This window comes from Carcharodon carcharias, chromosome 6, assembly GCF_017639515.1.
Source record: "Carcharodon carcharias isolate sCarCar2 chromosome 6, sCarCar2.pri, whole genome shotgun sequence".
Taxonomy (NCBI): Eukaryota; Metazoa; Chordata; class Chondrichthyes; order Lamniformes; family Lamnidae; genus Carcharodon; species Carcharodon carcharias.
In genome coordinates, this window is record NC_054472.1 from 41,811,497 (window position 1) to 41,826,029 (window position 14,533).

The window sequence follows — 14,533 nt, forward strand, 5'->3', positions numbered from 1 at the left end:
GTTGATTGCGATGGACTAAGTGTCAGGCACTGTGGATCATGAGAAGCCAATGCAATACTGCCTGTTTTGCACCAGGGCCCAAGATGAATTCCTTTCCTTCACCTGAGGTAAGACTTTTCTCGTTACTTACTAATAATAATCTAAAAGAATTGTTAACATGCTTGCTTCAAAGTTGTGGGATTATGTTGTGGAATGAAGACATTCAATGCATAGTCACATAGTGAATCAAGCAGCAGTTTATTCACGACAAATATGCATACAGGGGATAGCACCCTCAGATTGCTCTAAGAGGCTACTCAAAGGTACTCAGTTTCTGTCATGTATTTATAGCAACATTGTGATACCACATCACTAACTCACATTATTTTTATCTTGTACGTCTAGTTCGGCAGTCCGCAATTACAAATGAGTTTATAAAATAGTCACAGAATGACCTGTCCTTTAACATAACGATGCCGACAGTTTATTCAGAAACACATACTTTACCTCATCTATTCGGACGGTTTACTACAGGGTCCAGTTATCTGCATATCTTAGCCTGGCCCTGAAAGCCTGAGCTTATCATGGCCTGACCCATAGGCCATCAATTTCCTAGCCTGAACCAAAGGTCACATTCCTTACTACATCCACTGTAGTGTTTTTTTTTACTGAAAACACTTTTAAATCTTATGCCGGTAATTTGGTCAAGCCTGAGTATCCCACGGTGCTGCACTTCAATCATAAGTCTGATAGCAATTAGCAGTTGCACTACCACAATTAGCAGTTGCACAGTTGACCTCGGGAAGCAATTCTGATCCAGGGTGAATGTCCATCCTAATATCCCAATCCCAGACTGTTCTTAGAACATCTAGTTTCCCCCAGGATAAGATCTTACTGCTCGATCATCTCATCATTATTGTTGACAACTCTTCTGTAGTTCCTGAGTGGCGTGATCTGCACAAATTTTACATTTTTTTTCAAAAAAAAAACTTGGTCTCCATTCCATAACGCCAGACCCATTATTATGCATTACAACTTCACTTCAACAACAAAAATTGCTGGAAAAACTCAGCAGGTCTAACATCGTCAGTGGAGAGAAAGACAGAGTTAACGATTTGAGTGCATATGACTCTTTTAAAGAGAAGTAGAAATGTGGTGAAATATGGGGTGGGACAGGTGAAGTTGGATAGGCGGCGAGTGAAAGGTGGAGGCAAAGGAGAGATCGCTCCTTTAGCCAGTGTCAGCACCATCAACTCCCCTTCGACTTTTTGTTTATGACATCTTTTGCAATCTCTCCTTTGCCTCACACCACATTTCTGCTTCTCTTTAGTCCTGAAGAAGAGTCATATAGACTCGAAATGTTAACTCTGTCTTTCTCTCCACAGATGCTGTCAGACCTGCTGAGTTTTTCCTGATATTTTTGTTTTTGTTTCAGATTTCCAGCATCTGCAGTATTTTGCTTTTAGCTTACAAATTCACTTCAAATCAACGCACTCAATAACATCCTTTATCCTTACAGGGGTACTGTTAATTCCCAAGCAATTAGCATATAAATACATAAAATTAAAACAACAGATTATACATGTTCACTTGTTTTTTTTAAGGTCCAATTAACTGCCTCCACACCTTTTCAAGCAACTGTAAGTAAAAACTCAAGAAAAAGTGACTTTTCGACACATGTTTAAATCTACTAACTTCAACAGCAGCTTCACATAGCATAGTTGAGACAAGGGGAGTCTTCGAGAGTTCACTTACAGAACAATGAAAGCAACAAAGCTTACAATCACAGCCACACTGCCCTATGTGCTATCACTCACTTAACCCCCTTAGAGGAGTCCCATCTCGCCCTCTCAGAAAAACAATTGCATTCGTTCCTTAACCAACAACTGAAGAAAACGTACAGAAACAGACCACAAAGAGTTAATCAACATTTAAATTCAGTGACAAACATGTGGTGGACACGGTCTTACAAACATACATACAAAATCAGACAGAAACAAGAACTACAAATATCTCTCCATCTGACACACACAATTTCCCTTTTGCATGTTCACATACAGCAAAGCTCGGTGTGGATTATTTCCAATTTGACTTACTGTAACCATTATCTTCAACATCAAAGTTTACTTTATTTTTCTCACCACCTCTGTGTACACAAAAATTACCTAAAAGACTAATCATCTTAAAGTTAAAAACACTAACTGTAATGCCCATTTTACATGTTTACTGAGCCCTAAGTAGGTTTTGATAACTATAGTCATGCCTTTTTCACCTCTGTCCTTGTTCTTGGGCATCCCACTACCCCTTATGCTTAGCCGGGAGGGAAGGGGGGTCTTACAGATTCCATCCTTTCTATCTCATCTTCTGTATTAAGTCTACGTTTATCTGTTATAAATTTGGTTATTGACCCTTCCGGTCCCCACTCATTCTCGTCTAGTCTGGTTATGGTTATATGGTACCTCACCTCTGGCTCCTGTGGTTCTGAGCTGCCCATTTCCTGGTGCGGCTCTCTTTGGCCTTTCACGTAGAGACGGTTCTAATCTGGTTCTAACTGGTGGCTCATGGCTAACTGCGCTGCTCCTGCTTCCTCATCTTTCTGCCAACTCTCAGGTTTGGGTCTCTGCAAACTGTATCACATGATTGCCAGACTTAGACCCTAACTATCAGTGGTAAAATAAAGGTACTAACCCGCCTGGTGCTCCAAATGACTGGTTCTGCAGGTGCTGGTGGAGACCTTGCATGCAGCACCAATTATTGAGTATCTAAAGACTGTCAACACAGAATCAGCTGTAGGCGAATCAAGCCACAGTTTAGTTAATACAAGTATGCATACAGGAGGTAGCACCCTCAGATTGTTCTAAGAGGCTACTCAAAGAAACACAGTTTCTGGCATGTATTTATACCATCTTTATACTACTTTTTCACTAACTCACAATGTTCTTATATTGTACATCTCATTCGGTACGTCCGTAATTACAGATGAGTTTACAAAATAGTTGCAGAATGACTTGACCTTTAACACAAACAATGCCCACATTTTATTCAGAAATATGAACTTTGCCTTATCTATTCTGATGAATTACCACATCATCCAGTCATCTGCATATCCTAGCCTGGTTCTGAAAGTCACGTTCCTTACTAAACCCACTCTAGTGTTTGTTTTTACTGCAAATACTTTTAAATCTTATACCAGCAATTTGGTCAAGCCCGAGTATCCCAGGGTACTCCACTTCAGATTGCATTGTGTGCAATTTCTTATTATATATGGTAACTGTTTATGTCACCAAACTTACTTGTGTCCTTCATCTGAACCTTTACTTATATAACTCAACATTTTATCATTTGCTGATCATTTGGGGAATTTTATTCTTCAGGGCAGGAGAAGAGGGTTGTGGGTGGAGTGAGGGGAGCAGAGGGGAGAACCTGATCTCAAGCTTAACTGGAGCAGGCTGAGGCTCAATCGAGTAAATAAAATATGTTAAAATGGCTGTGTGCATCAGGTTATAGCAGCTATTTAGATTTAGTGGTTTTGGGCTGTGTTTCCCAGGAGCTGAAGGGAAGAGAGCCTGTCCAAACCCAGAACTGCTTGTAGGCCAAGGGAAGAAGGAATGATTTTCTCCTTAGCTCCCTGCCTAGCATTTTAAACTGCCATGTGATTTCCCCTCTAGTCTACAACTCCACCAGGTGACTTTCCTCCACAGCATGATCTCCAAGCTGATTTCTAATCTCTTTCTCCCCAGTTTCTCCCATAGTTTGCAGTCTAGTCAGCAGTCTCTTATCCCCAAACCACCATCTTGCTCTGCTGAGATTTCTTCCTATCTCCCACACTTTCTCCCTCTTCTCTGCTCCCTAGCTGAGGACTTCTAGTGCAGGCCTATCAATCTGGCCAGCTCACTGCCAGAACATGGAGAAAATAAATTCAAATAAAATCCAGCTGTTAAATTTGGCAGGAACTCCATGTTCCCCGTACTTCAGTGTTTCCCAGTTGCTATAAGTAACTGCTCCCTGCCCACTCCTGTCTCACCTCACCCATAAATACCAAGTTTCATGAATCCCATGTATTTGTGCTGTATATACTGTGTGTTCTCTTGCACATAACACTGTGTTGGTAAACCTTTAAATAGTTGTACTTGAGAAATATATCTTTTTACAGCGACACTGGGGGACACCACTTTTATAAATCTGTCATAAGAAATGACAGCAGAAAGTTCTGAAAAAACTTATCAGGTCTGGCAGCATCTGTGGAGACAGAAACAGAGTAAATGGGCAGAATCTTCTGGTCCCACCAGCAGCAGGAAGTCTGGTGGGTGGGTTTAATTTGGTGTGAGGCCAAAAATTAGTTTCCTGACGTCAGGATGAACTGTCAGAATTTTGTTCTTGGAACTTTAAAGGAAGATCAAGCTTCGTGATTAGCATGGCATGCATGCTCATTAAAAGGCCACCACGCCTGAATTAAATTACCCCTCCAAGTTAAGTTTCTGCCAGCAAGAAATTAGAACGTTCACTTTTATGACTGCACATAAGTGGCGTGCACTTGACGAGCTTGACTTATTCCAGGACTTTGAGGTGAATAGATGCTGCTTTCGCTTTCTGGGTGACCGTTTGCAACTTTACTTATATCAGGCACTGGTAGCACAATCTACGCCAAGGCTGGACACGGGAGGCAGGTAAAAGGTGGAAGGAGGGGTAGGGTGGAAGAGTGGAGTGGAGACTAGAAATCGGAGGCAGGGGAACGGGGAAGAGAGGAAGGCTGTGTGGGTACCCTTTAAATATGGTGCCCGGACCTTTGATCCCATGAGGCAGCGGTGGGGAGGGTGACTTCCTGCTTGCTCCTGCCATGAGATTCACCGTGATCCACACAGATGCATAAGCAATGAGCTGAACAGTAGGATTGCACATCACTCCTACCGCTGAACTTAGACTTCGGAGCAGAAGATTCCGCTCAACATTTTGAGTCCAATTTTGAGTCAGAACAGAAGAGTTCTAAAGAGCTCTTGGACTTGAAACTTTAACTCTGTTTCTTTCTCCACAGATGCTGCCAGGCCTACTGAGTTTTTCCAGCACTTCCTGTTTTCATTTCAGATCTCCAGCATCTGCTGCATTTTGCTTTTGCTATAAGAACTGATTAGAAATTCGAACCAGAATGAGTAATAATGTAAAAAGTCAAAGCTTAAGGCTCTTTATCTGAATGCACGCAGCATTTGTAACAAGATAGATGAGTTGAGAGCACAAATAGAAACAAATGAATATAACTTGATAGCTATTACAGAGACATAGTTTCAGGGTAACCAAGATTGGGAACTCAATATTCAAAGGTATTTGACATTCTGAAAAAATAGGCAAAAGGAAAAGGAAGTGGGGTAGCTTTGTTAATCAAGGAAGGTATAAGTGGTGAGTAGTGATATAGATGCAATAGATCGTGATGTGGAATCAATTTGGGTGGAAATAAGGAATAGCAAGACAAAGAAGCCATGGGTGGGAGTTGTCTACAGGCTCCCGAAGAGTTGCCTCACAGTAGGACAAAGTATAAATCAGGAAATAATGGGAGCATGTAAGAAGGGCACTACAATTGTCATGGCTGATTTTAACCTGCATATTGACTGGACAAATCAGATTAGCAGGGGTAACAAGGAAGACAAATTTGTAGAGTGCACAGGGATTGTTTCTTAGAGTAATACATTGCAGAACCAACCAGGAACAGGCTATTTTAGATCTTCTAATGTATAATGAGGTGGGATAAGAGAGACTGTAGTTAATGATCCTCTAGGGGGTAGTGATCACAACATGGTAGAATTCCAAATTCAATTTGAGGGCGAGCAACTCTGGTCTCGAACCAATGACCTCAACTTAAATAAGGGCAATTACAGAGGCATGAAGGAGTCTAAAGCAGGCTGGGAAAATAGACTAAGGGGAAGGTCAGTGGATGAGCAGTGGCAGATATTTAAGCAGATATTTCATTATGCTCAGCAAAAATTTATCCCGGTCAAAAGGAAGGATTCGATGAGAAGGATGAACCACCCGTGGTTAACAAAGGCCAAGGAGAGTATTCAATCAAAATCTAAGGCATACAAAGGAGCGAAAACTAGTGGTAGGCCAGAGGATTGGGAATTTTTTAGGAAGCAGCAGCGGATGACTAAAAAGCTAATAAAGAGGGAGAAAATTGATTATGAAAGTAAATTATCAAGAAATATAAAAACAAACAGCAAGAGCTTCTACAGGTATATAAAAAGAAAAAGAGTGGCCAAAGTGAGCGTGGGACCCTTGGAGGATGTGACTGGAGAATTGGTAATGGGGAACAGGGAAATGGCAGATAATTTAAGCCAATATTTTGCATCGGTCTTCATGGTGGAGGACACTATAAACCAAAGATGTCAGATAAACAAAGAGCTAATGGGAGAAAAGATCTTGTAACAGTCTCTATCACGAGGGACAAAGTATTTGACAAACTAATGTGACTAAAGGCAGACAAGTAGCCAGGGCCTGATGGCTTGCATCCAAGGGGTTTAAAGGAACTGGCTGCAAAGATAGTGAAGGCATTGGTCAAAATATCCCAGAACTCATTGGATTCTGGGAGGGTCCCAGCGGTTTGGAAAACCATTAATGTAATGCCTCTATTTGAGAAGGGAGGGAAACAAAAAGCAGGAAACTATAGGCCAGTCAGCTGAACATCTGTCATTGGGAAAATGCTAGAGACCATTATTAAGGAAGAAATAGCAGGACATTTAGTAAAGCTTAACACAATGAAACAGTTTCAACATGGTTTTGTGAAAGGGAAAAGGCAGACTATGATTTAAATGGAGCGAGACTCCAAAAACTTGCAGCACAAAGCGATCTGAGTGTTCTTGTGTAAGAAACACAGGTGCAGCAATTAAGAAGGCAAATGGAATTTTGGCCTGCATTGCTAGGGAGTTGGAGTTTAAAAATAGGGAAGTCTTGTTACAACTGTACTGTTGGTGAGGCCACACCTGGAGTGCTGTGTACAGTTTTGGCCCCTGTATTTAAGAAAGGAATGTACCAGCATTGGAGGCAATTCAAAAGAGATTCACTAGGCTGATTCCTGGGATGACCGGGTTGACTTATCAAGAACGGCTAAACAGGTGAGGCTTTTATTTATTAGAGTTTCGAAGAATGAGGGGTGATCTTATTGAAACATACAAGATCTGAGGGGGCTTGACAGGGTGAACGTTGAGAGGATGTTTCTGCTAGTGGGGGAATCTCGAACTAGGGGACATTGTTACAGAATAAGGGACACTCATTTGAAACTGAGATACAAAGGAATGTCTTCTCTCAGAGGGTAGTGAATGTATTGAATTCTCTACCCCAGAGAATTGTGGAGGCTAGATCACTGAAGGTATTTTAAAAAGAGGCAGATAGATTTTGAAATATCAGAGAGTTGAGGGCTACAAGGAGCTGGCACGAAAGAGGAGTTGAGGCCTAGGGCAGATTAACCATTATCTTATTGAATGGCTTGAGGGGCTGAATGGCCTACTCCTGCTGCTATTTCTTAGGTTTTTATGTAAAGGTGGCACCATTATTTTTTCAAATTAAATTTAAGTTGTAAATATGTCATATTACATGGGTTTCACTCGATTAATATGTGCACCTCTATTAATATTTGTTGAGACCAGCTTAGTCAGAGGGCTAAATATGCTGGCATGCCTCATGGTTGGCATGCATTGATGGCTACAGGGGAGTTAGGGACATTTTACTTACCTGTAGAAGAAACAATGCTGTGTTTTTTTTTGTTCACTCTTTATTGAATATTCATTTTAGTGACCAGTGTTGTGCTCACTACTCTGTGGCACATGGCTAAGCTTGCTGGCTCTCCCTTCTATGCATTGTAAAGAACATTGTCCCAGAGCATACTCAGCGGGGATAATTGAAATGTTGTAGGTGACCTCAAAGCCCTTTAAAACTATGCCAGTCGACACACATTTGGACAGTTCTGACGCCACCCTTTAGGCCCCTCATTTTCTTACCTTCACTGATTGATTGATTATTCCCACCACCCTGCTCCCATTAGACCTAGGCCATTCAACAAAGAACAAAGTACAGCACAGGAACAGGCCCTTCAGCCCTCCAAGCCTGTGCCGATCATATTGCCCTTCAACTAAAATATTTTGCACTTCCGGGGTCCGTATCCCTCCTTCCCATCCTATTCATGTATTTGTGAAGCTGCCTCTTAAACACCGCTATCGTACCTGCTTCCACCACCTCCTCTGGCAGCACATTCCAGACACTCACTACCCTCTGCGTAAAAAACTTGCCTCTCACATCTCCTCTGTAGTTTTCTCCTCTCACCGTAAATCTATGTCCCCTAGTAATTGATGCTTCCACCTTGGGAAAAAGCTCCTGACCATCTACTCTGTCCATGCCACTCATAATTTTGTAAACTTCTATCAAGTCGCCCCTCAATCTCCGTTGCTCTAGTGAGAACAATCCAAGTTTCTCCAACCTCTGCTCATAGCTAATAACCTCCAGACCAGGCAGCATCCTGGTAAACCTCCTCTGCACCCTCTCCAACGCCTCCATATCCTTCTGGTAATGTGGTGACCAGAATTGCACGCAATATTCCAAGTGTGGCCTAACTAAGGTTCTATACAACTGCAGCATGACTTCCCAGCTTTTATACTCAATACCCCTGCCAATGAAGGCAAGCATTCCATATGCCTTCCTGACTACCTTATCCACTTTCAGTGACCTGTGGACCTGTACACCCAGATCCCTCTGCCCGTTGATGCACTTAAGGGTTCTGCCATTTACTGTATAATTCCTGCCTGTATTAGACCTTCCAAAATGCATTACCTCGCATTTGTCCGGATTAAACTCCATCTGCCATTTCTCCGCCCAAGTCTCCATTGTATCCTTTGACAATCCTCTTCACTATCTGCAACTCCTCCGACCTTAGTATCATCTGCAAACTTACTAATTAGCCCAGTTACATTTTCCTCCAAATCAATTATGTATACTACATAAACAGCAAAGGTCCCAGCACTGATCCCTGCGGAACTCCACTAGTCACAGCTCTCCATTCAGAAATGCACCCTTCCACTGCTACCCTTTATCTTCTATGACCAAGCGAATTCTCTATCCATCTTGCCAGCCCACCTCTGATCCCGTGCGACTTTACCTTCTGTACCAGTCTGCCATGAGGGACCTTGTCAAAGGCCTGACTGAAATCCATGTATAATAACATCCACTGCGATCATCTTTGTCACTTCCTCGAAAAACTCGATCAAGTTAGTGAGACACGACCTCCCCTTCACAAAACCATGCTGCCTCTCACTAATGCCCCCATTTGTTTCCAAACGGTAGTAAATCCTGTCACGAAGAATCTTCTCCAATAATTTCCCTACCACTGACATAGGCTCACCGGCCTGTAATTTCCTGGATTATCCCTGCTACCCTTCTTAAACAATGGAACTACATTGGCCATTCTCCAGTTCTCTGGGACCTCACCTGTAGCCAGTGAGGATACAAAGATTTCTGTCAAGGCCCCAGCAATCTCCTCCCTTGCCTCCCTCAGTACTCTGGGGTAGATCCCATCTGGCCCTGGGGACTTATCCACCTTAATATTCTTCACGACGCCTAACACCTCTTTTTTGATCTCAACATGATCCAGGCTATCTACACACTCTTCCCTAGACAAATCGACCGCTAAGTCCTTCTCTTTGGTGAATATTGATGAGAAGTATTCATTTAGTATCTCTACCATTTCTTCTGGTTCCACACACAGATTCGCTTCTCCATACCTGAAACCCCACCCTCTGTGTATCCCTCTTCCACTCCTCCATGCCCTCAACTTCACTCCACCCCTCCAACACTGACTCACCCTTGCCAGTCCCAAGCCTCCATGCAAGTTGCCATTCTCCTGCTCCCCTCCCTTGTGTCATAGAGTTAAACAAGGAATACCGCAGACCTTACAACTCTACAAAGTCGACTAATGCATGCCACTTTTAAAGAAATGTGAACCTGGTGCCACGAGATTCGCATGTGCCAGACTTTATCTTGAAGGTAGGGCATAATTTTTTTAACTTTTATGCTTATGAGTATTCATGATACACAAATGTATTGCAAGCATGAAACCACCGCACGCCAGAGTGAGGCTTGACACACCACAAGCACACTGCTGACTTTATCTCTCCATCTCAACCTGCTGTTACAAAAGCAAAATTTCACATTTTGTACACCATGCTTCCAACTCTTGTGGGCTCCATAAAATCCACCGCCACTATCCCCACCATCAAGGTGTTCAGGAAAGATGGGAAGGAAATAAAGGAGGGAGGGGTATCAGTATTGTTTAAGGAGAACATTACAGTGCTGGAGAGAGACCCGAGGGGTCAAGGACATAATCTAGTTGCTTAGACCTAAGAAACGAGAGGTGCTGTTATATTGCTGGGTGTATTCTATAGGCCACCAACTAGTGGGAAGTATATAGAGGAACAAATTTGCAAGTAAATTAGAGAAGTGCAAGTTATACTTTAATTATCCTAATATAGACTGGAATAGCTTTAGTGTAAAGGACAGAGTATATGCAGGAGAATTTTCTACGTCAGTATGTTTCCAGCCCAATGAGGTCTGGTTCTAGGGAATGAGATGGGTCAGATGGATTAAAGATCAGTAGGGGAACATTTAAGGAACTATGGTCATTGTATCATCAGTGTGGGTTGGCTATGGAAAAGGACAAGAAACAACCCAGGGTAACACAGTGATAGGGAGAAGGTGTTATCGTGGTAAGGTCACTGAACTAGTAATCTAGAGGCCCAGGCTAATGCTGTGAGCACAAGGGTTCAAATTCCACCATGGCAGTTGGTGGAATTTAAACTCAATTAATAAATCTGGAATATAAATCTAGTCTTGGTGACAGTGATTGTGACAACAATCATTGATTGTTGTAAAAATCCATCTGGTTCATTAATGTCCTGTAGGGAAGGAAATCCTTACCCAGTCTAGCCTTCACGTGACTTCAGACCCACACCAATGTGATTGACTCTTAACTGCTCTGTGAAATTACCTAAGAAGCCACTCAGTTCCAGGGCATTTTGGGATGGGCAGTAGTACCCACATCTCATTAAAGAAAAATATTGAACTGGGGGAGGGCCAACTTCAGTGGGTTAATCTGGCCCAGTTAAATTGGAATCAAAGATTGGGAGATATAACTAACTGAACAATGGACTGCCTTTAAAGGGGAAATAGTTTGGTACATTCAAAGTACATCCCCATGAGGGGGGAAGGTGTAGGACAAACAAATCCTGAGCTTCCTGGAAGACAAAAGAAATAAAGAACAAGATGAAGCAGGAAAAGTACGCAACAAATGGGTAATACAATTGAGAATCAAGCTCAATATAAAAGGTGCAAAGGTGAATTGAAAAAAACAAATAGGGAAAGTATGAGAAGAGACTGGCAGCCAACATAAAGGGAATATACAGACATATGCATCGTAACTGAGTCGTATGAGGAGGAGTGGGGCCAATTAGGAACCTAAAAGATGATTTACATACAGAGGCAAGGAACAAGGCTGAGGTACTAAATGTGTGCTTTCCCAAAGAAGAAGATGCTGCCAAAGTCACATGAAAAAGGAGGGCGTTGAGACATTTGATGGGCTAAAAATTAGTAAACAGAGGTATTAGATAAGCAGGCTGTACTTAAAATTGATTGGTCATAATGACCAGATGAGGTGCATACCAGGATACTGAGGGAAGCAAGGGTAGAAATTGCAAAGGCACCGGCTATCATTTTCCAATCCTCCTTAGATACAGGGGTGCTGCCAGTGGACTAAAGAATTGCAAATCATATAGACCCTTGTTCAAAATGGATGTAAGGATAAGCCCAGCAACAACAGGCGAGTCTGTGGTGGGGAAACTTTTAGAGACAAGGATAAAATGAATGGTCTCTTGGACAAATGTGGATTAATTAAGGAAAGCCAGTATGGATTTGTTAAGGGTAAATGGTGTTTTACTAGCTTGCTTGAGTTTTTTGATGAGGTAACAGAGAATGGATTAGGGTCACAATGAGGATTGATGAGCACATGAGCTTCCAAAAGGCATTTGACAAAGTGCTGCATAACAAGCTTGCGAACAAAGTTAGAGCTGATGGAATAAAAAGGACAGTAGCTGCATGGATACAAAATCGCCTGAGTGACAGGAAACAGTAGTAGTAAATGGTTGTTTTTCAGATTGGAGGAAGGTTTATAGTAGAGTTCCTAAGGGTCAGGGTTAGGACCCCTGCTTTTCTTGATGTACATTAATGACCTAAACTTTGGTGCAGAGGACACAATTTCAAAACTTGCTAATGACACAAAACTTGAAAATATTATGAACTGTGAGGAGGACAATGTTAAACTTCAGAAGGACATAGACAGGGGAGTGGGCGGGTGGACAAGTGGCAGTTAAAATTTAATGCAGAGGAGTGTGAAGTGATTCATTTTGTTAGGAAGAACAGGGAGAGGCAATATAAAATAAAGGGGACAATTCTAAAGGGAATGCAGGAGCAGAAAGATATGGAGGGGTATATGTGCACAAATAATTGACAGTGAGGGCACGATTAATAAAGCATAGGGGATCCTGATCTTTATAAATAGTGGCATAGAGTACAAAAGCAAGGAGTATAATAAATCTGTATAAAACACTGGTTCAGACTCCAGTTCTGGACACCACATTTAGGAAGAAAAGATTCACGAGAATGGTTCAGAGATGAGGGATTATGCGATAAATAGATAATGTTTTCCTTGGAGAAGGTTGAGAAGAGCTTTGATTCAGGTGTTCAAAATCATAAGGAGTCTAGAGACAGAAGATGAGGAGACGCTGTTCCCATTAGCAGGAAGGTTGAGATTTAAGGTGTATGGCAAAAGAGACCAAAGGTTACATGAGGAAAACATTTCTTTACGCAGCAAGTTGTTAGGATCTGCAATGCACTGCCTGATTGAAGATTCAATCATGACTTTCAAATAATTATTTGAAGAGAAAAAAAACTGCAGGATAATGACATTATAGCAGGGAAGTGGGACTATGTGAATTGTTCTTGCAGATAGTGGTTACTGTCACAACTCACCGGTGGATAGTGCACTGCAATATTAAGCCCCACTGCTCCAAGATGCAACAAATGTGGAAAAGTTTGATCAACCCGCCTAACTGTTTAATTTAGGTTAACAGAATATGAGGACCAGGTTTGTAAACTTAATAAATAAATAGCTATTTATTGAACAAATTGTCTTTAACCAGTGGCAAAAGAAAGAAATATGAACTGCTAAACTGTACCCCTTCTTAAATTCCTATACATACACATATAAGACACACACAGACATGGATTTTAAGGGTAGGATAAAACACTCCAAAAGTACCAATTCTGGAGTACAGGATTCAATGGGTTGATTTTGATCAATGTCTTCCAAATTCCTTTCAGTTCTTTGTTGATGACACGAGGTGGTCTTCCAGCACTTTTAGTCTTTAGTTCACTGGTTGAGTGATTTAGGAAGAACTTGAGGCATTTCTAACAGTCTAATACTCTAACAGTGATATTCCCCTTTGCCTCTTGATAGGGTTTTCAGAGAGAGAGCAGATTATAGAGATATGAGGAGGAAAAGCCAGCTTGCTATTATTTTAGAATTACTGGAATCTGACACACACATGAGACAGAAGTTTTAGGTCTTTTTCCTTTCAGGTTAGGAGCTATTCTCCTGCACTGCTCTCACACAAAACCTGGTCACCTGGTCAGGAGACAGTTAAAACATTGATGCCAGGCAGTTCCCCATTAGACCAGACTCCTCCTCAGCACCACCCTGTCTTTCATGGCACACTCTGTTCCAGGATAGCAACATTGTCTATATCCCTTTCACTGTTCCAGTAGACATGTCCTTCAAACTGCAGCCATTGTAATTTTAATCCACAGTCCAACAGAAATAAAAAGATATGTTCCTTACAGTTTAGATACCACAGGCCATATGGCCTCTTTCTGTGTTATAACTATTCCATGATTCTAATATCCTGTTGGCTTTAATTACCAATTCTCTACTTTGGCCATGATCCTTTGGTAATCTGCACAATAACATAAATATTTTTCTCTCTCAATCTTTTGTTCTCTGCAGATGACAAATGTATTCTGTTGGCCCCACCAACATTTATTTGAATAATATGCCATATTCCATTGTTTCAGGTGTCAGATCCCTTGCTTAAGAAAATCTGGCCATTTTCCCCAGATACCTTAAGTGCTAAAGAGTCTCTGAGGTGGCCAAGTTGGGGTCTTGAGCTACAATTCCTGGTTAGACCACCTTTAGAACAAGAGCCGTTTTGGTAAGTGTGTACTAGATAAGGCCACCCAAAGGATGATTAAGATTAAATGCTCATCAGAGAGGCTCCATGATTTACAGACAGAAATAGTAGCTCAACAAACTTTCAAGCAAATATAAGCAAAATTTTGTTGTGGAGTGACAGTAGAAAGATAGCTGGTACCAAGATCAGAATCTTGATGGACAGACTGCATAGGTCGATGGGCCACGGAGCTTCTGTCGGAAATCTGGAAACTTGGGTTTCCTCGGGGGCTGTAGAGCTTTGAATCC

General features: G+C 41.8%; 1 protein-coding gene across 1 annotated transcript in view; it reads left to right on the forward strand.

Moving 5' to 3' along the window:
• oxr1a (oxidation resistance 1a) overlaps positions 1-14,271 on the forward strand; it is a 338,586-nt gene extending 324,315 nt beyond the window's left edge. Inside the window, exon 10 of the mRNA XM_041189241.1 lies at positions 14,131-14,271. Within this exon, the coding sequence (XP_041045175.1) occupies positions 14,131-14,271 (141 nt within the window). The remainder of the gene's footprint in view (positions 1-14,130) is intronic.
• Positions 14,272-14,533: the final 262 nt, after the last annotated feature.